Source organism: Mus caroli, unplaced genomic scaffold (assembly GCF_978045245.1).
Source record: "Mus caroli unplaced genomic scaffold, Mus_caroli_1 scaffold_5, whole genome shotgun sequence".
NCBI lineage: Eukaryota > Metazoa > Chordata > Mammalia > Rodentia > Muridae > Mus > Mus caroli.
The window spans coordinates 31,211,839-31,234,066 of record NW_028227260.1 but is presented as its reverse complement, the minus strand read 5'-3'; the positions used below and the strand labels follow the sequence as shown (position 1 = coordinate 31,234,066).

General features: G+C 35.8%; 1 protein-coding gene across 2 annotated transcripts in view; it reads left to right on the top strand.

Annotated features, from left to right (window-relative positions):
• Positions 1 to 22,228, top strand: part of Nrk (Nik related kinase) — a 98,109-nt gene that overhangs the window by 35,938 nt on the left and 39,943 nt on the right. The window contains exons 3-10 of one of the 2 annotated variants that reach the window (XM_021153380.3): positions 8,395 to 8,451; positions 9,643 to 9,714; positions 13,058 to 13,183; positions 14,683 to 14,793; positions 16,162 to 16,252; positions 17,462 to 17,592; positions 20,160 to 20,214; positions 21,605 to 21,683. In XM_021153380.3, coding sequence (XP_021009039.1) covers positions 8,395 to 8,451; positions 9,643 to 9,714; positions 13,058 to 13,183; positions 14,683 to 14,793; positions 16,162 to 16,252; positions 17,462 to 17,592; positions 20,160 to 20,214; positions 21,605 to 21,683 — 722 coding nt within the window. Of the gene's footprint in view, positions 1 to 8,394; positions 8,452 to 9,642; positions 9,715 to 13,057; positions 13,184 to 14,682; positions 14,794 to 16,161; positions 16,253 to 17,461; positions 17,597 to 20,159; positions 20,215 to 21,604; positions 21,684 to 22,228 lie in introns of both variants that reach the window. The other variant, XM_085837570.1, reaches the window with a different exon arrangement.

The window sequence follows — 22,228 nt, the reverse complement described above, 5'->3', positions numbered from 1 at the left end:
GAAATAGGAAAGAAAACAGTCAAAATTTTTTAACAAGGCCAAGTCACCCTCTCTGTGCACCCATAATACGTATACCTTCTTTTCCTTCATTTCCAACCTGAGAATATTTTCCCATCAATATGTGTCTCCTTTAGATAACTGTCACGGTCTCTCAGATTATCTTACTTTTTCAGATTGCCTTACTAAACTTAACTAATTTTCCTCAATGATTTTCTTGTTTGGGGTACCCTTAAAATATCCTGCACAGTGCACATAAAAACTTCTCTTGAAGTCATAAACACCCTGTCCACGTTAGAGTCATACGCAGGTCTTTTGTGTTTAAGCCTCTAATGGTAGAGCTGGGAGAGTTAAGAATCTCCTTTGGAGTGGGTAGATTTTGAAGGCAAAGATGATGCTTTGGGCTGCTATGCCCCTCCCCTCCCCCATCAGCCAGCTGTTTCAATGCTTTCCTTACACTTGTTGCCCTGCTTGATAGAATCAGAGACACTGCCCCTCACATCTGTCAGAACAGATGGAATACATTTGGTGTGAGTGTTAACTGATTTGTGCATTGCAGAAAGAAAGCAGTTTATGTTAAAACATTGTGACATTGTGGTGAGGCATTATTCGTTCTGACTAAAACCTGTTTGCTTATAAAAGATGTGTTTCTTTGCCTTTGCCCATGCCTTGATACACTGTCCCATGGTTAAGTCCAAAGATATCTTACAAAGAAAGGAAGAAAGAAGAAAGAGAGAGAGAAGAGAGAGAGAGAGAGAGATGAAAAGAAAGAAAGGAAGAAAGAAAGAAAGATGAAAAGAAAGGAAGGAAGGAAGGAAGAAAAGGAAGGAAGGAAGGAAGGAAGGAAGGAAGGAAGGAAGGAAGGAAGGAAGGAAGGAAGGAAGGAAGGAAGGAAGGAAGGAAGAAAAGGAAAATAGTGGCAGAGAAGGGAGGGGAGGAATTCCCTCTTGTATTTGTAATGTATATTACTTCCAAGAGGAAAGAAAAAGTCACAGGCTTAAACATGCACACACAAGAGATATGTAGGTACCTTTTATTTTATCATGTTTTCACTGTACTTTAATGAATAATGATGCTTGGAAGTGTGAGCAGTTGTTTTGAGAGTGTGTAGGACTGAGTAGTGTATGTCACACTTTCCTCAACATTTGAAGTTCTGGTTTATAGACTGGGACAATTTTTTAAAACTTGTGTTCTCTCTCTCTCTCTCTCTCTCTCTCTCTCTCTCTCTCTCTCTCTCTCTGTGTGTGTGTGTGTGTGTATGTGTGTGTGTGTGTGTGTGTGTGTGTGTGTCTGTGTGTGTGTCTGTGTGTGAATATGCCATGAATATTCAGATGCAAGCATAGAACAAAAGATGGTGTTGGATCCCCTGGAACTAGAGTGACAGGTGACTGTCAGCCACCCTATATGGGTGCTAGAAACCAAGCCCAGGTCCTCTGAAAGAGCAGCCAGTATTCTTAGCCTCTGAGCCAACTTTTCATGCCTGCAGGCTATGACTTTCAATTTCTATTAATGGCCAACACTGAAAGTTTTATGATGCCACCTACTTGTAAGAATGAACTTCAATGGCTTTGTATTTTTGTCACCTCTAGACCTGGCTTATGGTGGAGCAGTCTATTGAGGACACCTCTTAGTTACCTAGAAGCCACTATCCATATATTTCTAGCCACGAATTTTTAACTTTATTGTCCATTTTATGCAATTTGCTGTTTGAGTGCTGTAGTGTCAGAGAGAGCAGCTCCATTCGCAAATGATGTTACTTCATATTTTGACCTATTTTTCCCTGCAGGAGTAATAACAAGGATAATAAAAAGTTGGTTGAAGCTGCTGTATAAGCACACATAACTGCCTCAAATTACAGGGCAGATCCTAAGCTACAAAGCCACTGAAACCGCCAAGGCCCTCTTCCGACTATTTCACAGTTGTACTAAAGCATGACCATGACTGTCCCAGATTTTTGGAAGAGGAAAAACATTAGTCTGTCTGGTGATTCCGGTGCTTCGGGAGCTTTTTACTTACAAAATCTGTTTCACTCTGAATCCATTTCCTAGGCTAGCCAAGGTTTTTGTAATTGGATGGTTTGCTACTGAAGAAAGAGATGAAACCCTTGGTGTCCTCAGCACTTCACACCTCTGAGCTCAGTAGAACCACAAGGGATATATAGAACGGGTATTTAGTGAAGGTTTCAGTGTAGTTGCAACACTGAGGACTAGGTAATATCCCCTGACAGACTAACCTTGTGTCAGTTTGGCAACAGCCTTGGCACCACTTCCTTTTAATAGGCCCCTGCCCTCTGACATGGACGAGCATGTATCTTTCCAAGCCTTGAGGCTTTCTAACTGAAGAGAATTGCATGGAACTTTGAGTGGCCTCACAGTGTAACCACAGAGATGATTACAGGGTTGAGGAAGGGAAATTCACCTACTGATAATTAGTGCTCTTGGAATTCCTGGAGTACCAAGCAACACGGCAGCATTTAAGGGGCTTTGTCTGAAATCTCAGTGTGTTATAGTGCTTATTAGGTGTTACAATCTCTCTAAATTTGCTACTAATTTGTATGGCATAAAAATTATCTTGTGTTCCACCATCACCCACGTGTCTACACTCACCACTCGGCCCATTCCCTTTTGTTTTAGAATAATACTGAGATTAAGTTCATTTAGCCCAATACACCTTTGCTGAATGCCTGTAACCTGATAATTAAATAAAAATAAAAATTTCCTTTAAAAAGTTGTCATCTAGGTAAATGATTCATTTGATAAAAGGAATGTATGGATCCCAGACACAGAGTATCAAGTGATTATATAACTTAAATTTATGTTACTTAAATACCTGGAGTGTAAATTTACCTTCATTTTACACAAAGATATGACATGTCTTATATGATATGGCATATAAGTAACAACTGTTTTATAAATAATATTCATAATGTCTAAGAAATCTGTTAGAATTTTTAACAGAAACATGACTCATTATCCTCACCTTTAACTTGCAATGCAGTATACTTTGATCGTAGAAGTCTTAAATCCAAAGGTCCAAAATTTAAAATACTATTTATTCAGTTTCAGGTTCCAACTGCTTCTAGGCACAGTTATTTGCATCTGCCTATTCTGGGTTTTCTTTAACAGGGTCAGGATGGGAGGGCTGGAGAGAGAGTGAGAGAGAATGAGAGAGAGCTAGAAAAAGCGAGAGAGGGGGGAGGGAGGGAGAGGGAGAGAGGGAGAGAAGAGGAAGAGGAAGGGGAAGGGGAAGGGGAAGGGGAAGGGGAAGGGGAAGGGGAAGGGGAAGGGGAAGGGGAAGGGGAAGGGGAAGGGGAAGGGGAAGGGGAAGGGGAAGGGGAAGGGGAAGGGGAAGGGGAAGGGGAAGGGGAAGGGGAAGGGGAAGGGGAAGGGGAAGGGGAAGGGGAAGGGGAAGGGGAAGGGGAAGGGGAAGGGGAAGGGGAAGGGGAAGGGGAAGGGGAAGGGGAAGGGGAAGGGGAAGGGGAAGGGGAAGGGGAAGGGGAAGGGGAAGGGGAAGGGGAAGGGGAAGGGGAAGGGGAAGGGGAAGGGGAAGGGGAAGGGGAAGGGGAAGGGGAAGGGGAAGGGGAAGGGGAAGGGGAAGGGGAAGGGGAAGGGGAAGGGGAAGGGGAAGGGGAAGGGGAAGGGGAAGGGGAAGGGGAAGGGGAAGGGGAAGGGGAAGGGGAAGGAGAAGGAGAAGGAGAAGGAGAAGAAGAAGAAGAAGAGATCACACCTAGGAAGACATTTCCAATTTTGATACACATGACTCTATAAAAATCTTTGTAGCAATGAGATGTTCATGCAAATATTGAATAATAGATCCTGCATAATACTCCTTGGCCACCCTTCAGTCTAATACAATGATCACAGTGTGTGTTCATGCAGGATACTAAGATTTGTGAGAATGCAAACAGATATGTCTTGATAACTTTGTCATGTATTGTCACCTTTCTAATATCTGAGTTTCTTAACACTTATTTTTTTTAAAAAAAATGAAACTCATAAATTCCCTTTTCTTCCCAAATGTACTATAGCTTCTTCTTGGAGAGTGATTGGCATTTCATATAAGTCCTCAGTTTTCACCCTCTATCTTCCCCATATCATGGCTGGTTTTGTTCATACCTCTTCTTATCACTCTCAACTCATCTGTCATTTTGGGCTTCCTGAGCTGTTTTGTGATGGTGGAAGGATAAGAAGGAAACAATAGAAGCCATCCATGTAAGAAACAGCATCCTTGTTACCAGTCTGAAAGGATAGTTAAGGAGGGAACATGCTTAGAAGGAAAGCCCTCAGCCAGCCACTTGCTTTTATGTTTCTAGACAGCCCTGTTGGTAGAAGCTATTCTGTTAGTTATGGTATCTCAACAAGGACTCCTAGATACTACTTATGGCTGCCCTTGTGGTGGCCATCAAGGATCAGTTGGATCTCTTGCTAGGGACCAAAACAGATGACAAAGAACAACTATGTGAGTCAAAGCAAGCCCCGCAGTTATAGAATGGACTCAAGTATCATGAGTAGCTCAGTGGTCGCTCTCCACCACAAACGCAACTAAAAAGAAAGAATGCCATGGAGATTGTGTGGTTTCAGTTGGCCAACTAAAAGCAAAATAAATGACTGGAGGGACTCTGAAGGAATGGCTGAAGAGAAGGCAGTTTTTCCATAACAATTTCTTTAACTACATGATATAAAAAATTGTCTAATGAAAATTACAAGGCCATCAAGAACTCTCCTATATTCTTTCTAGGGGAAAACATAGTAATTAACTGTTGCAGTATGATGGATTTTACAAACACAGCTGTCACAACTGCTATTTTAAATCATTTGTTATGGTTTAAAATGTATAATCCCCAAGAAATTGATCATTACTGCAATTCAATGCTGATTTTTCAGTGCCTTACCAATTTTGAGGTTTGCATCAGCCTATTAGCTAACAAAAGTCAGTCCTAAAGTTATCTCTCAGTGATGTCTTCTCTCTCCTTTTCAACATGATTTTATTTTTTTTCCACTGACATTTCTGCTCGTGACTACAGCAGGTGCACCCTGACATTCCATGTTCAGTTTTCTGCTGTATGGACACCCCCCCCCATTTCCTAACATTTTTGCATTTCATGGTTGGGTGTTCCTACTCAACATTGCCTGATAATACTCGCTTGTGAAGTTCTATGCAACTGAGACCACCATTTGATCCCCAGTCTTTTCAAATACTGTGCCAGATTCACGTTCCAATTGGCATCTCTACTATCTCGTCCATGAAGTTTCCCCAACTATTCTAATGGAAATCAACAAAATAACTGGGAGAGATCTTCATCATCACCTGAACAATCCCAAAGGTGTAGGAGAGTATTATAAAATAAAACTGAATAAGTGCTTATTGAAAAGAACAGTGCCAAGAGAATGAAGAAACAAAATAGCCTGGAAAGGTGGTTGACTTATTGGTCAGTTAGGAGCTAGACTCTGATGATGCATGAATTTCTTCTGTCATTTTAAGTTCACTTACATTTACTTCTGAAACCTTAGCATTTAAATTAGCCTCCCTTTATTATTTTCAGGATGCTTCCCCAAAGTGTGATTAGTCTTGAGTGTAGTTGAGTGTAGTAATTTGACTTCCCAAAGTAATTGAAGGAATCTGGATATTAAGAAGGAATACATGTTTTCTTGTAACCCACACAATTGTATTCATGATTTTACCTTCATGTTTTATGTATATCCAAGTGTAGTCTTCAATTAAAGAAATAATTTATACATGTATATAAGGATACTATATATGCATATGTTTTGTATGTGATCAGTCTTAAATTTTCAGAGCATGTAGTATTTTCTGTTAATAAGATACATTCAAAATGCTAGTGTTAATTTTCAAGCTCATGAAAACCAACGGCATAGTAATGAACTCTGCTTTTCCTGGAGAAAGCAAACTAAATAATGCTGTTTATTTGATTACCAAAATTAATTAAGAACACAAATCTTTGCCAAGTTGAAATTAACACATCGAGGGAATTTTTTTTCTCTTGAATTTCTTCAAATAGATCTGTGAAATAATGCATGTTTAGTTGTGAAAGCATTATATGTTGTTAGGAAAGTTATTTAGGATCTTATTAATGTCTTTTAATGGTAGCCTATATTCATTGTTCTGAACCCTTTAACAGATTCTACCAGAAATTCAAAACTATTTGATTAACAAGTCTTTGAACTTTCTTTTCCCTGTATACACATCTTAAAATTTATGACTCAAGACAGTTTATCTTTCTAGTACTTTTTGAGTACTTTATATTTTAAAAAAAATATTATTATTCCAGTGCAACCAGTGGGTTCCTGTATATTGTTGATATTTCTATAGGAAAAGTGAATGGCAAAATCTAATTTATATTTTTGTGTTTTTCAATACTCAGTACATCAATGACAGTTCTGATTACTTTAGAGTACAAGACCTATCTGCTTTCTTAGCACTTTCTATATACATTTAATTTTGCATAAAAGGCAAATTATACCTGAAAACCAAAAGGTCAGACCTAACCCACATTACAAATACTGCGCTCCTCACACTATAGCATAGCCTTCAGCTTTCAGCAGAAAGCAGCTTCCACATAATCAGCAAGCCACAAGATGGCACTAGTGAACAATTAGTTTATTTCTAGCTTCTCTAATTAGTTAGTCAAGAATAACAGTATTCTCCTTCAAAACTGATGTCTTATATGTCTTCCAATGATTTATAATATGACAAGGAATGAGTAGTGGAGAAACTTCACAAGTCTAGCATTAAGTGATCAAGGTCACTACCTCCTAAGTGTTATGTTGTGATATATGCGATGATGTATATGGGGTGAGAGGACCTTCCAGTTATTTGTTCTTCTCCTGCAAGTGTGTAATCTTTGGATAATTACAAGAAAGCATCAGATAAACACAAGCTGAGGTATATTATACAAAATGGTTGAACATAAATAAACTTTAATGCACTTTATAGGAGCATTATGCCAATAACTTTTATACTGTAATCATGTAATATATGCTATTTTTGAAACTATCATCTGAATTTAAAATGACTTCATAATAAATGTTAAAAATATCAGAGTACAAGGGAGAACTCTGAATTGTTATTAATAGCAACAATTTATAATTATGTATTTTTGTATGCATTAGACATAATTATTGGTTCTTAACCTATTATGTGATTCTAAGACCTAGGGTTTATTTTTCCTTCAGGAATAGTGAATAACTTCTTGAAACAGCATGCTAGTATATAATTGGCTGACAAAAAGCTATGCAATTTTGAAATGAGAGTCAAACCCTGACCACTGATTGAGAGAATATTTAAAAGAAAAAAAAAAACAACCTTTTACATCCTGAATACCAGCACTTAATGAAGTTCAATTACTTCACTAATGTATATTCACAAGGATAAAAGTGATATAGTTCAAATTTTTTCAGATTATGCATGATTAATATTTTTACTAATATGACAAATGCTTTATATTGCACAGAATAGTAATAGGCACAGAATAGCAGTTTGACCCATGAATAACCTCTTAGAATCAAAGAAAGGAAAGTTGTAATTCACTATGCCTACAGAGAAATTCAGGGATGACCAAATAAGGTCACAATCTGGTATAAGGTGAAATTCAAATTTGGGAGACTACTGTTCAACCTAGTATAGTCCAAGAGTAATTTTCTGCTAGAGAACTATCATATAAGGCATTCTGCTTAACTTACACATAATAATACAGGGGAGGAATTTTTCTGTACCACAGCATGAGATAGTTTTGAAAATTAACAGCCAAAAAATAATCTCTACTTATAAAAACTATATATTCACTTTAATATTATCATAAATATATGATTTGCATTTAGGCTAAGACTACATTATTAGAAATCATTATGCTTCCACTAAGAAAAAAATCTCCAGAAATATTTTGTAAGTCTTGCGGTTCCTGTGATTCAAGACATATTAAAACATTTAGAGTCTGCTGGATTAATTATGCATCACTCTTATCAGTGATCATTATGGAAGAAATGAATTCAATAGGAAGATACCTTTGCACAGGACTACATGCATATGCATCAAAAGTGTACAGTAAATATCTTCTATTTTGTGATTTTCAATTAAAAATTGCACTGTTCATCTGGACTCTTCAGTGGCACACAAATTGAGACTCTTAATTATATCGCATAAACAACGTCTATAGCTTAACATAAGCACACAAATATAAGCTAGTTAATAAAGTTGCTTCATTTTCAGTGAAGTGCTTTGGGTTTAGTTGATAACATAGTTGTGTGTGCTATAAACATATGTACATATTTTATAACATGCTATGTCCTTGCCATTATTTAATTATATTTCACTTTATCAGTTCCTTGGTGGCTGAGTAAATAGCAAACCTTTGACACATATCAATTTCCTTTCTTTCAGGGAATCCATGAAAAGACTGGTTCATTGGTGGCTGTTAAAGTAATGAGTGCCCGGAAGGTAGTCAATACCATGTTCTCTATGTATTCTGCTCACATCACTGTACAGTGGATAAACAACTCCAAAATCATTGGTTTGAAATTATGATTTCATATACTAGTGAGATAATCCAGAATAATTATACATTTGTAATCACAGTTGTTAATGTATTACAATGACTGGCTTGTTATATTTCCACATTAAAAATACTTCACTCATACCATAAATTCTAAATATTTGATATTATAAATCAATTGGGAAAGTATCTTCCTCTCTATTTCCAGTTGATGATCTATTGTCAGGGATAGCAAAGGAGATATTTCCTTTAATATTATGTTAATGCTGCTCTGCTCTGTCACATTTTTTCTCCAATCATTTCTTCTGAGAATTGAGGCCACTAGATTCCCAATGACAGGCAGAAGGAAAGAAGTTGTCAGATAAGCACATTTTTCATATGTTTTCTGACAGAGAAGCAAGAGAGACCATTTAATTGGCACTGTTCCTGCTAACATTCATAAAACTGTGCTGCAGTTCATAATCTGTTGTCAAAGAAGCTCTGAATTCTGCCCATTTTCTTTAGTACTTCATTTTCTCAAGATACTATTAACACAAACATAACAGAAGTTAAGACATTTTTATTTCATTATATCTCAAAGCAAAAATACTCGATAGATTAGGTAGCTTGACGCAGCTGCTGTACCTTACAATGAACTGTGACTTTGCAATTAGTGAAGAAACTGAAGGGTACTTTTGTTTGGTCAGTAAATCTTGCAAACCAATGTGAGAGTCAGGAAATTGGGGAGTTTTGTGCATTTATAAAACTCAGTTCCCACATATTCCACTGCTTTTTAAAGTAAGATTGTATAGGATACTTATTTTCTTATTTTAACTTAGGAGCTCTAGAGCCATATTAAATCTTTGAATATTTAAAAGTCATGGTAGGACATTAGATGTTTTTAATAATGCTTCACCATTGCAAAATTTCCCATTAATGTGTCTGTCAGTTACATCCATTAACATAAATTTGTTCCCAGTTTACACACTCTATAAGAAATTGAAATTTTAGATTAATACTATCCGTGCAAAGCAAGCAAGGGATGACGTTACATTCATCTACAATTTAGTGCTAACGTAGCACAAAGTACTTCAGCATAAGTTATTGTAAGAGTGTACTACGAGGTCTAATAATATTTTTCTTGGTCTTTTGTTCAGACTCCTTTGCCTGAGATAGGAAGACGGGTGAGAGTGAATAAATACCAAAAGTCTGTTGGATGGAGATACAGCGTGAGTACTTAGTCTTCCTTGGCACTGCCATAGTCTTTACCTTGATTTTAGCTTTCAATTCATCCTTTGCATTATCTCTTCATGGGCTCTCTCTAAACTGCTCTTGGTAGAAATGATAACATGCATCTCTTCTACTATTCATATAGATTTACTCATCAGAGTTAAACACTGACATCTGTCAAAGAAGAGGGCCTTTACACAGTAAATTATTGGCTGCAGGGGAAAATGTGTATATCTACAGTGCATAGAGCCTTCACATTGGCTAGCAATAAAGAAAGAGCTGACTGTGTCAAGAATATTCTTTTCCTAAAATTGACCTTCACAAAGTACTTTTTTATATGGTGCACACCTTCTTGAGAATCATCAGCCTCTATGGCCCAGTTATGATAATCACAAACATCATTGTATTGGAGCCAAATTCATGGTTGCTTTTTATAATGCAAAACTAATAATAGAAAGCCAACCAAGCACCCATGCTAACATTCTTCGGATATTTGTTCACAATACTTGGACACAGGAAGGAGTATGGACCACTTTCTCCGCGCAGAATTATTGATATCTCTCCTATCTCAATAATCACAGGTTTTACAATAAGTTCAGGCATACAGAACTGTTTTTCTCAAAACACTTTAGTTTTCTATCAAAATGTTATATAAGCTTAAAACAAAAATTATTGCTCATATATTTCATCCACACAATTTTTCTAGTTTTCTTCCCTGTAGTCAAATAAATGAGGTTCAGTTATTTTCAGCCTTTATGCCTTCATAAATGCAGTGACGTGTACATTAAAAATAACCCTTTCTATTAATGCAAACATATTTCGAATCTTTCTAGGTATATGAAAAAACCCACTGCCAAGTACCTTCATGATTTATCTGTTATACACAGGCTTCTTTTAGTTTATAATATATCATAATAGTAGAAACATATTCAGAGGAAGCAGCTATAACCAGCTTTTGTAGATCAAAAATCCACCAGAAGTCAAAGAAATGTAAAACAGAATTATTAGGTTAATTCTACTTTTTTGGAAAAGTTTACATTAATAAAAATTTAAAATGTCCAAAACTTCTCTGCTATTCTTTCCATATTAAAAAAAAAGTGGTGGGGGGGAGTTTGGTTGTAGCGTTGGTGAATTTACAAAAGGAATTCTGGCATCCTTGAGCTGCCTCTTGACAAAAAGCAGGATATTCAGGCCAGTCTGGGATCCGCTGGCACAGAGCCAGAAAACCCTGTAGAATCGTATTACTGGGAGATGTGTGAGAGTTTGAAATTACCCACTTGGCCTGATGGATATTATGTACTTGTGTGTTTCTTACAAGCTCAACTTCCCGTTAATTGAGAGTGGCAAACACACTAATGCTTTCCAAACATATCTGATCTTCATTTATTTGTTTTGGGAGAGTTTACATTTATGTGGGAAACCCACTCTTGGAAGTTTTTTTTTTTTTTTTTTTTTTTTTTTTTTACCTAAGTCATGTCTTTTGAATTCTATGGTTATGTTTTAGGAAAGGAGCAGCATTGCTAGCTAATCAGTTAGTATCTCTAAATCAGCTTGAAAAAAAAAGTGTGTTAGCTGCACATACATAGATCTTCTATGAAGACAGGACAGCGTGCCTATCTTCTAGGGTATTTTTAAAGTGAATGGAATCCTGGGGAGAGACTTGCGTTTCTTCCTATGGGGAGTCAATGGTAGTATAAAAAGTGAAGTAGACCAATACTCAGAGTTGGTGTTCTTGCCTGGCTAGGTCAAATTCTCTTTTGATAAAGTTGTTCCTTTAAACTTTGCTTTTCACCTTAGTGATCTCATCTAATCAGGTGGATTCAATGATCAATAAATTGGTAATTCTTAAAAATGAATAGTTCAACATCAGTCCTCACCCTGTAAGCATCAGACCCATATATCCATTAATTATAATTTTATGCTGCTTCCAAATGATATACAAGGGTTCACTGCTATAGGTAGATGTGTTTTATGTACTAATACAAAATTTGAAAGAAAAAATGCAATTGTTTAGATTAAAATAAATGTCACATATGCATTTCTGTAGCTATTATATGTATCATAGGTTGCATATTCATCAAATGAGCCCATACCTTTAAAATGTATTAAAGGCTAATCACAACATTCTGCTACTAGCTCTATAAATGTACAAGAAAAAAAAAGGACTGAAAAATGGATCAAATGCCTAAACATAAGAGCTAAAACTATAAAATGCCTAGAAAATAACGTAAAGCTAAATGTCTGTAATTTTGATTTAATGATGAATACTTAGATAGGAAACAAAAGGCACTAACTATGGAACGATAATAAGTTGGACTTTATAAAAAGTAAAAAATGTGTGTGCCCTAAAGAACACATGGAAGATTAGGACAACTCACAGAATAAGAGAAAATACTTATAAGTCAATATGCATATATATATATGTATATATATATATATACATATATATATATGTGTGTGTGTGTGTGTGTGTGTGTATTGTTCTAGTACACACACACACACACTAGCTAATAAGAAATTGATATTCTTCCCAGGAGATTATAAACCACATGATATTGTCACTGCCCTATCAAAGAACAGATATAATGACTACTGGTGAATTTGGAGCAGTCAAAACTTCCTATATATGTATATTGGAAGGAGAAATGATGCAATGGCTGTTGAAAATGAGTTTGGCTTTTCATCACAATATTCCACATCCCAGATTCTTCAGAATGAACTTCAAACACAAACATTAAGAAAGTTGACATGAATGCTTATAGAAACATTATTCACAGTGCCCATCATTTGATTGTAAACCAAAATCAATGAAACACTAATATTTTATGAATCGCTATTTCATGTATAAACCTCAAAAATAGCTAGTCTGAAAATAATACATATTCTAAAATACCATTTGTATACTTTGGATAGAATATAAATTAGTGCTTTTTAAGATGAATGTGGTAGAGTTGGAGGTAAGCTATAGTTTCAATTGAGAGGAAATATGTTCTGTGATTGACTGTGATAATATTAATATATAGCTATGTAATTTAAACAGTAGGGCATTATAATTTAAGTTCCTGAAGTATACAGTATATGAATTATATCTCAATGGAATTATAAAAATTATTACACCATTTATTGACTAACTTCTTAAGGTCCGGTGCTGCTGTTCTTGGGTCACATTATAAGAACTTCTGAATTAAGAGATCTTTCATTTACTCTTTCCTTTTGCTCCTTTTATAAAAGATTTCCATTAACTTTTAATCCTATGAGATTTTCTCTTGTATACACATTCTACTTTAGAGACTCATTGCCACTGATTTGTGCTCAAAAGGAACCTGTGCTTTCACTCTTTAGGATGAAGAAGAGGATCTCAGGACGGAGCTCAACCTGCTGAGGAAATACTCTTTCCACAAGAACATTGTGACCTTCTATGGAGCATTTTTCAAGCTGAATCCTCCTGGCCATCAGCACCAACTTTGGGTATGTTTTTCTCTGCCCTGGTCTTAGTCTATAAGAAATGTCAAACACAGTGAAGGATTTATGGTGGGATGTTTGCTTTCCTACTAGAAACCGTAAGTCCTCAACTCTTCCAGATAGTATGGCAAACTGTATTCGGACTCCTTGAGACAGTGTGATGGAAGAAATAGAGAGAATAACTTAAATACCAGACAAGGTGGGATGGAGACAGACACAAATGAACACTGCTAATTTAAGATTCAAATTTTAAATGGTAGCTTTGCTGTTTTGACTTTTTGCTGGTATCCAGGTGGCTTGACAGGCTAGAAAATAAATAGATAAAGATAAACTTGAATTAGCACTTGACATGGACATACCATGTTTTAGGTGTTTTGACATATCTGCACTTGTGCATAAATGCAGCTAAATGGATCATTGATTTGTGATTGCACCTGGACTATTATGAACTTCAGATCAATGAGACATAAATTTCAGTAACTAAGTGGAGCCTAATATGACAAAGCCATAGTCACTCGAATTTTTTCCATGCTCCACTATCCTAGATAATAAGTTTCAGTCAATGATACCTTGAAAAACAGAGTACTTGGGACATCAACTTGAATAATGTTTTTTTTAAAGGATCTTCTAGTATCAGTTAAAAGTTCTATTATGTTGTACATAATGTATTTTAGGAATGGGGCCATTGATACTATAGAAATGCTTTCAACACATTACATTGAAATTCACATGTTAGCATGAATCAGAATCTTCTAGAGAATTTTCTATAACACAGTGCTGGTCTTCTTTCACTGGCATTCACATCATATAGGTCTGGAATGTGTGTGAAATTTGTGTCCTCTAGTAAGTCCATAGATGATACTGATGCTGCCAGTTTAAAACATCATTCTTAATATCGATAAATTTAGAAATTTCTCAAATCAACCTTGTTTTTCTCAAATATACAGGTAACTAGAATTCTCTCTTTTCTGAAAATATAGGTGAGATTTTATTGAATATTGTTCCATAAATAATAATGGTTACTTATTTAATATTTAGGTGTATACTATATTTCCATAAAATATTACAAAATTTACCTTTCACACAATATGAAAAGTTATTAGAAATATTGAGTCCCATTATCAAATTTATTAGTACTCTGCTCATTCAGTCTCCTAGCCCATTAAAAAATGAAAATAAATCTAGTATAAATTAGCTGTAAATTCTTGTAAGATTTCCCATATCCAGGCAAACTAGTCTCTCAAATATCCATTCCTCTCTTTTCTGCTCCCATCACCATTCAGGCTTCTTCTCCTCACAAATTTTTTCCAAGGATATTTGTTCTTATTTTTTTGGCATAAACTTGAGTGACCTTCCTTATAAAAACCTATGAGTGAAAGATTAATTCAAATCCTACCTACTGCTGGAACATTCCAATGTGTTTCCTGATTTACCTTCTTCCACACATTCTCATCCCACTGCTGTAACTTTCTAAAATGGTTCATGTTTTTGTGGCTCTGTTGCAGATGGTAATGGAGTTATGTGCAGCAGGCTCAGTCACTGATGTAGTGAGGATGACAAGAAATCAGAGTTTAAAAGAAGACTGGATCGCTTATATCTGTCGAGAAATCCTTCAGGTAAGTAGTCAAATCATCTTTGTCTTAGCACTTAAAAGAACCTAGCTCTAAAGATATAACTTTATAATACTGAATAGCTAAGAATTTTAGACATAACCTGTAAAAAAGGAAATCTAAAAGACCAAACTCCTGAGATCAACACCTTGATCTCAGAGTCTTTGAGAGAGTCTATGAGACTCTCACTACTGTGTTCACCAGATCATGGAAATGACATTATGGCTTGACTATATTTTTAAGTGTTGAAGTATTATCATAGATTAAGATGAGGACTAGTCAGGAGAAGTCAGTGTTCTCCAGTGTGGCCCCAAAATTTCTGCATCCTTTTTAAGAGACATATATCTTCTTTGAATGTAAGCCCCACATTTTTCTTTAACTTCTAACATCTAGTTAGGTGAAAGCAATGAGTTTCTTGGTCAGCCAAATTCGATTGTTGTTCAATAGGTAGGTCATTAGGGTCACCCCCAAAAAAGAATATTAATAAAATGAAGAGTACCCCAAACACTGTTGGAATGCTATTCTTCTCATTTCGTTTGAATGTATTTTTGATAACAATGGAACTGATCAAGAGTACAGATAATTCACCAAATTTGGATTTTAATTTGTCATATATAATTTCTGTGACCTTTAATCAATTTCTTGCTTTCGCTAGCTCTCGTTTTCCTTATCCATAATATGGGAGGATAGCATATTCTCCAAAGGGATTCTGTGACAACTTAGTAATCACTTCATCTAAATATTTAGCACAATGGCTGGCACAGAATAAAAGCTCAATAAATGTATTATTAATGCCCAACTAGTTTCTGGCATGATCTCACTGAAGCATAATACTGCATACCATGTCATGGTGCAGCTAGGTTATGGGGTTCTCAGTAGTGAATGGGCTGGATCCAACATGGTAAGCCAACACAAATTGTACACAATTTAAAATGAATTTCCATAGTCCCTCAGATTCTAGGTCTACAGACCTCAACAGAAAATATTTTGGACTAAACAAATGTTTGGATAAGAAATAGAACAAAATAGTTAATAGTTAAGATGTCCAGGACTTTACTGTCATCCCTACTCAGAAATATAGAGGCTATAAAGGAGGATAAAGTTTCCCAATCTATATAAATATTACTTTTCGGTGTTCTTTTTCTTTTATGAGTATTCTGATATATTTTCCTTTCCTTATAGCCAAAAGCAGTATTTCTGGGAACTGGCTGTAGTCATTCCAGCCTAAAGAATTTTGTTTAAAAAACCAAATGTGGACCATTTTTCTTAACAAAGGTCCCCCCCGCCAAGCACTTTAAAGCACTACCAAAAACCTGAAAAATGAATATGTATCTAGGTACTTATTTGACTTTTAAAATATGTATGTCTGTCCAGGGCTTAGCTCACCTTCATGCACACCAAGTAATTCACCGGGACATCAAAGGACAAAATGTGCTGCTGACTCATGATGCTGAAGTCAAAATAGGTAAGTTCCTTCTTGCAGAGGGCTAGGTGAGGCAGCGAGCTAAGACAATGGCCTTGTAACCTATCAGTACCAATAGAGTTATTTGGTTTTTCTTGAAACTTGTTTGGCAGGGAGGTGGCATGAAAGTAGAAAAGGAAATAACTAATTATTTCTTTGAAACTGTAGATAACCTTTTAAAAACCTGTATTTAGCATTATTTCTTCTAGATTTTACCCATTACTTTCCCTGCATGTATGGGATATACCAATTTATGGCCTTCATAGGTATTTCTTGGCTCTTAAATTCAGCTATTAGAGAGAGTGAGAACATTGAGTTATTATGTAAAGATAAACTTTTGTAAAGTCTAGATAATGAAAGGTTACAGCAAAGCAAAATCCTCAAAAATATTTGAAATATTTCTTCTTTTTCTTCGATGCTTTCTGAAAGACTATCTTAGACTATTAATTTTGCTTCATTTTTCTTTGATTCCACTAAATTATTCAAGCTGCTTTTCAGTTATTTTGTTCACCATCTTCCAGATTCCCAGAAACCATTATAAATTTGAAAATCTACTTCATATTTCATCCCTGTCTTATTGTTTTTGGAATCAATAACCCCAGTCTACTTCAGCATTTTTCTGTCTGTTTCTCAGGATACCATACTAAATATTTTCTTACAATGTATCCCACAGAAGAATAGGAAAATAAACATTTTTAGAGTAAAGCTAAGCTATAGATAGCCTAGATAATAGTTGTGCCTGATTCAGGAGGCATCTACAGTAAATTAACTTCAACTGGGAAGCTCACTTATCCTTATCAGTAGGATTGGAGTTTCCGACATGATGCTTGAAGCTTTCAAGCTAACTGTTAACAGGAATGACATTGCTAAGACGTGGCTCCCAGTGCTGTACATCTCCAGCTTAGTGGCAGATCCAAACTCTACATATGCCATATGCCACATCTTAGCAACCAGTGAAACTTTATTTTTAATATTCATGATAAACATTTATCCAAACCTACATTAAATTTATAACAGTACTGTTGGGCCTCATTCCAACATAAATAGCAGCTAAAGCTCATTTCCCAGTATTCCTGGAGAAGACTTCATGGTAAAGTTCTCTGGGCCAGAAAGAAAATTTGTTATCCATTGTGGCTTTTGTATTGCCTTTCCAAGTTAAAGCAATAACTTATTGAGATTTGTGTTCCTGATTAATTATTTTGACATATGTAGTGGATTTTGGAGTGAGTGCCCAAGTGAGCAGAACAAATGGACGGAGAAATAGCTTCATTGGTACCCCGTACTGGATGGCCCCAGAGGTGATTCATTGTGATGAGGACCCAAGGTGTTCCTATGATTACAGAGTGAGTATGATAACTCCCACAGGGAGGATTCAAATTTGAGGAGAAAAATGACTACATTTATTTTATTTTTAAGATTTATTTTACTCGTGTGTATGTCTGTCTCTGTGCAAATGTACACACACATTATGTCCAGGTGCCACTGGAGGACAGAAAGCGGTATGCAATACCCTGCGGCTAGAGTTAAAAATAATTAGCATACCATGTGACATGGCATACCATGTGCTAGAATCTGAACCCTGGTCATCATGATTAAGCAACAAGTGTTCTTAACTACTGAGCAATCTCTCCAGCCCCAGCTATATCTAATTTGAATGATAAAAGAATAAAAAGTAGATCTTCCTTTTAAATAAACACAATTAATCAGAAATAGTAGCCTCTATTTCCATATGTGGTTTCAGAGTATGAATAAGAATAATATTTTATAATAATGAAGACGAAGTAGAACATTGGCACTTTCTCAGAATCAGGAGGGAATATCTAGTTTATATTGTTGTCAACTTCTTTATAAAAATATATTAGGTGGTTTCAATTGGAATTTTAACTTCCAAGAACAGAGGAATTTGTAAACTTGTTGAAATGAGGCCAGGACTGGGGCCTCAAGACTGCAATCTCAACTACTTAGGCAGCTAAGACAGGAGTATTAAGCCTGCCTGAGCTACAAAATGAGTTTGAGGTCAGGTTTTTATCACAATGAAGAGTGACAAACAGGGCTGATGATACAGATCAGGATAGAAAGTCTGGCATTCATGAAGCCCTAAATTTAACCAGCAGTTCCACACATAAAGAATGAATGAATAGCAAATAATCCTTAGAAGTTAAAAATAAAAATAATAATATCATTACTTGGTGTACTGTAGACAATCCTTGGCAGTTGGTTCATCTCTAAAACCACAGAAAATCAATGGAATAAAAAACAACAATTTGTGCTGCATATTACCATTTCTACTGAAATTTCTATTTGAAATGCACATATGCACATCCATGTATACAACCGTTTGTTACAGCAAGTTAACAGGGAAAGGAGCAAAGCTCCCCGTGTGCTAAAAAGTAGAAAAAGAAAACTTCATTCAACCATGGCATCACAAGTCTTCCAAACAATTCATTGTGATCTCTTTTTGAAGCACACAGGACTCGCGGTCTCAGAACAGTTTATCTTTGCCTTTTCTTCCAATCTGTTTTGCTTGTTTTGTTTTGTTTTATTTGTTTGTTTGTTTGTTTGTTTGTTGTTGTTGTTGGTGGTGGTGGTGGTGGTGGTTTTTCGAGACAGGGTTTCTCTGTGTAGCCCTGGCTGTCCTGGAACTCACTTTGTAGACCAGGCTGGCCTCGAGCCACTGCGCCTAGCTCCTTTTCGCTTGTTATGTAAAGAAATTATTTACTGAGAGCCTGTTGCAGTTTTGGGAAGCTAGGAAGATGATGAGAATAAGGTTATTTAACTCATTTTCTGCAAGGTGCTATGCTTTATATCTGTATAAATTTTACCATCCTCTAAGTACTTTAACCCCTTGCTTTTACTATTTAATCTCAAAATAATTAGAAGAAACCTTAAGCTTGCAATATCTTAAGAAGCAAAGTTAAGCTATCTGTAAGTTGAGGCTCTAAAACTAAAGTTTTTTTTTAAGAGTCAGCCAGTACACCACTAATAAGGTGCCCTTTACACTTTTCTAGAGCTGCATTTTATTTAAGTATGGTCTCTGTGCTCATGCACCTGCCTACATGTATGTGTGTAAAAGCACACATGTGGAATTCAAAGGACTTGAAGGAACTCAGTTCTCTCCTTTCAAAAGGTGGATTCTAAAGACTGAACTAATGTCCGCAGACCTGGCAGCAAATGTCTTTACACACTGAACTATCGAACCAGCCCCTTTTCCTTCTTTGAAAAACCAAGTACAGCTAATACTGGTGAAGACAGTTTATACAAGCTTCATAATGATTCTAAGCTCCATTGATTATGTTCCAGGAGCTAGTGAAATATGTATCTAATAATTAATAAGAACTATTTCAACAAATATAGTTTATATGTAGCATAATTTATATATTAATGTTTAACTTATAAATGTTAGGTATCTCTACATGTCTATTAAAGATATATATTACGTGTACATATATGAATATATTTATATATTATACGTGTGTATGTGTGTATATGTGTACATATGTATGCATATCAATCCTATGAAGAGGGTGCTATTAAGAAACATTCTACATTAAATGAAATTGAGATACACAGAATTAAATCACTTACTCTATATCACACGTAATAGATCTAAATATTAAGAGTTCATTATGAAAAGTTATTTTTGTACTTAAAGTACACCATGACTAGAAATGCATGCAAAATGTACTTACCTTTCACTGAACATCATTCTATATGAACATATGGTACAGTGAAATTCTGGCTAGTCACATACTCAAATAATGTCTTTCTGTAACTTTAGTCTACAATGAAGCTTCATTATAGAAAGAGATGAAATGGCTGTAGAATTGATATCCAATCCCAACCAAAATGATTTTGAGTCTCCTAATACTAATTTCCCACTTTAATAGGCTTCTTGATATCTTCTTTTCAGAGTGATGTGTGGTCTGTGGGAATCACTGCTATTGAAATGGCTGAAGGGGCTCCTCGTAAGTACAAATGCTTGATATATTTGATGTATTTCAAAGTTTGTGAGATTATACTGTATAAATCTGTCTCTCTGGAACATGACCATTTGTAACAGTCAGTGTTTAGTTAGCCACACATGCATCATATCATGTACTAAACCATAAATGGTAGTTTTTCAATGATGACCAAATGCTTTTTTTTTTACAAACCATCCTATGTAAATATATATGTCTTATTCTTTTATGTTTCTCATGTCTTATCTTCAATGTCTACTTCTCTGTCCCTCTCTTCAAATTCAGAATATGATACTTGGCATTAATTTTATTTTAAGATTTTAAGTCATAGAAGGAAAAGGGATTAAAAAGCAGACTCATAGTAGGAGGGCAGGAGAGTTTTGCATAGAGATTGCAAAGGACAAGTTTCTTTGAAAAGATACATTAGGCTCAGGAGATACTGTACTCACAAAGAGACAGGCCATCCTGCCTAGTTAAGCATCGAAACTGGCTTGAATCCTAAGCATCTCTAGATTGCCTCCCTAACAAACATTTCTCTTTCACCACTATCCTTCATTTTCTGGAGTATGAACTCTGCGTGAAAGCAATACTCATCAAGTTCACTGTAGCAGCCTTCTAGGTTTTCATAATTTTCATCTCAGAAGAGATAGTTTTCCAAAAGCACAGTTATCAGGTGGCGTCTTCCAAGATTTAGGTAAGAAAATTATCATCCTTTGATCTTTTATACATCATCAGGGTCTCCCAGAAAAACAGAGAAGGGCAGATGAAAAGCTTATCAGGGAAGAGGGTGCTTTAACAATAGAAACCAAAACCTTTTGGCTCTCAAGGTCTTCTTCAGATCTTATGTTATAGGTGGGAACTTAGGCAATATAGGGGTATTTATACCAAGTCTGGAAGATTTACAGCAGCTTTCAAACACCATAATAACATAGGCTACAAGTTGAAGAGATGTGTTTCTTAGGCGCTGCCTTTGTGTGTGTGTGTGTGTCTCTGTGTGTGATAGTATGAATCTTCTGCTAGAAACAAAACATCTTCCTGTACACCAGAAGAATTTAATTTCATCTGCACCAAATATTTCCCCTTTTCACAGTCCCTTGGATATTAATAAAATTATTTTAATATTATTGGTCATTTTTCTAATAGCTGGGTATTTTTTTTTCATTTTTTATTAATTTGTTAGATCAGGTAATGAAGGCACGTCAGTTACTTCTTACTGTAACTTATTACTGTAATGTTGCTATTAAAGTAAATTTTGCTGTTAGTTATTATACATTTATTTATCTGTTCATCTCTTAGTGTCTATTTAACAGGATATGTGAATGAGACTGTGGGATGAGCAGCGGGCTCTGCACTTAGTCTTCATGTTCATCTTAACCCTATCTGTTTCCCTTCACAGCTCTGTGTAAGCTTCAGCCTCTGGAAGCCCTTTGTGTTATTCTACGGGAAGCCGCTCCCAAAGTCAAATCCAGTGGATGGTAAACAGGAATTTCTTAAATATATTGATTTAGGATTTTGTATAGAAATTTTCATTGATTTGATCATTCTTGTTTCAACATTTTTGTTGGACAGTATTTCCTGCAATCCAGTGTCTTAGGTTGAATGTCTAAATCGTCAGTACTTTTTTAAGTCAAGATCTAAGTGATTAACCAGAAATAAGCATCCTCCTTATGTGTGATGAGGATATTGTAGTGATTTTTGTTAATGGATGTTTTCAGCTGCTTCTATAGCAATGAGGTGAAGGGAGCAATGAGGCCCATATGTGATGTTTGTCATGGTGCCTAGACATGCAGTCAGTAACTGTGATGTACATGCAGTCAGTAACTGTGATGTACATGCAGTCAGTAACTGTGATGTGCAGCCCTATTGGTTACCCAGTTAAATTAAACATCTGCACACTTGAAGAGCCGCTCTGCATTGCTGCAGACCTGGAAACCATGAGAATTGTGTTTTATGAAGCTTCATCCAGCTACAGTCTTACTGTGATTAGGAAGAGGTGGCAATTGTTGTTCAATTATTGGCA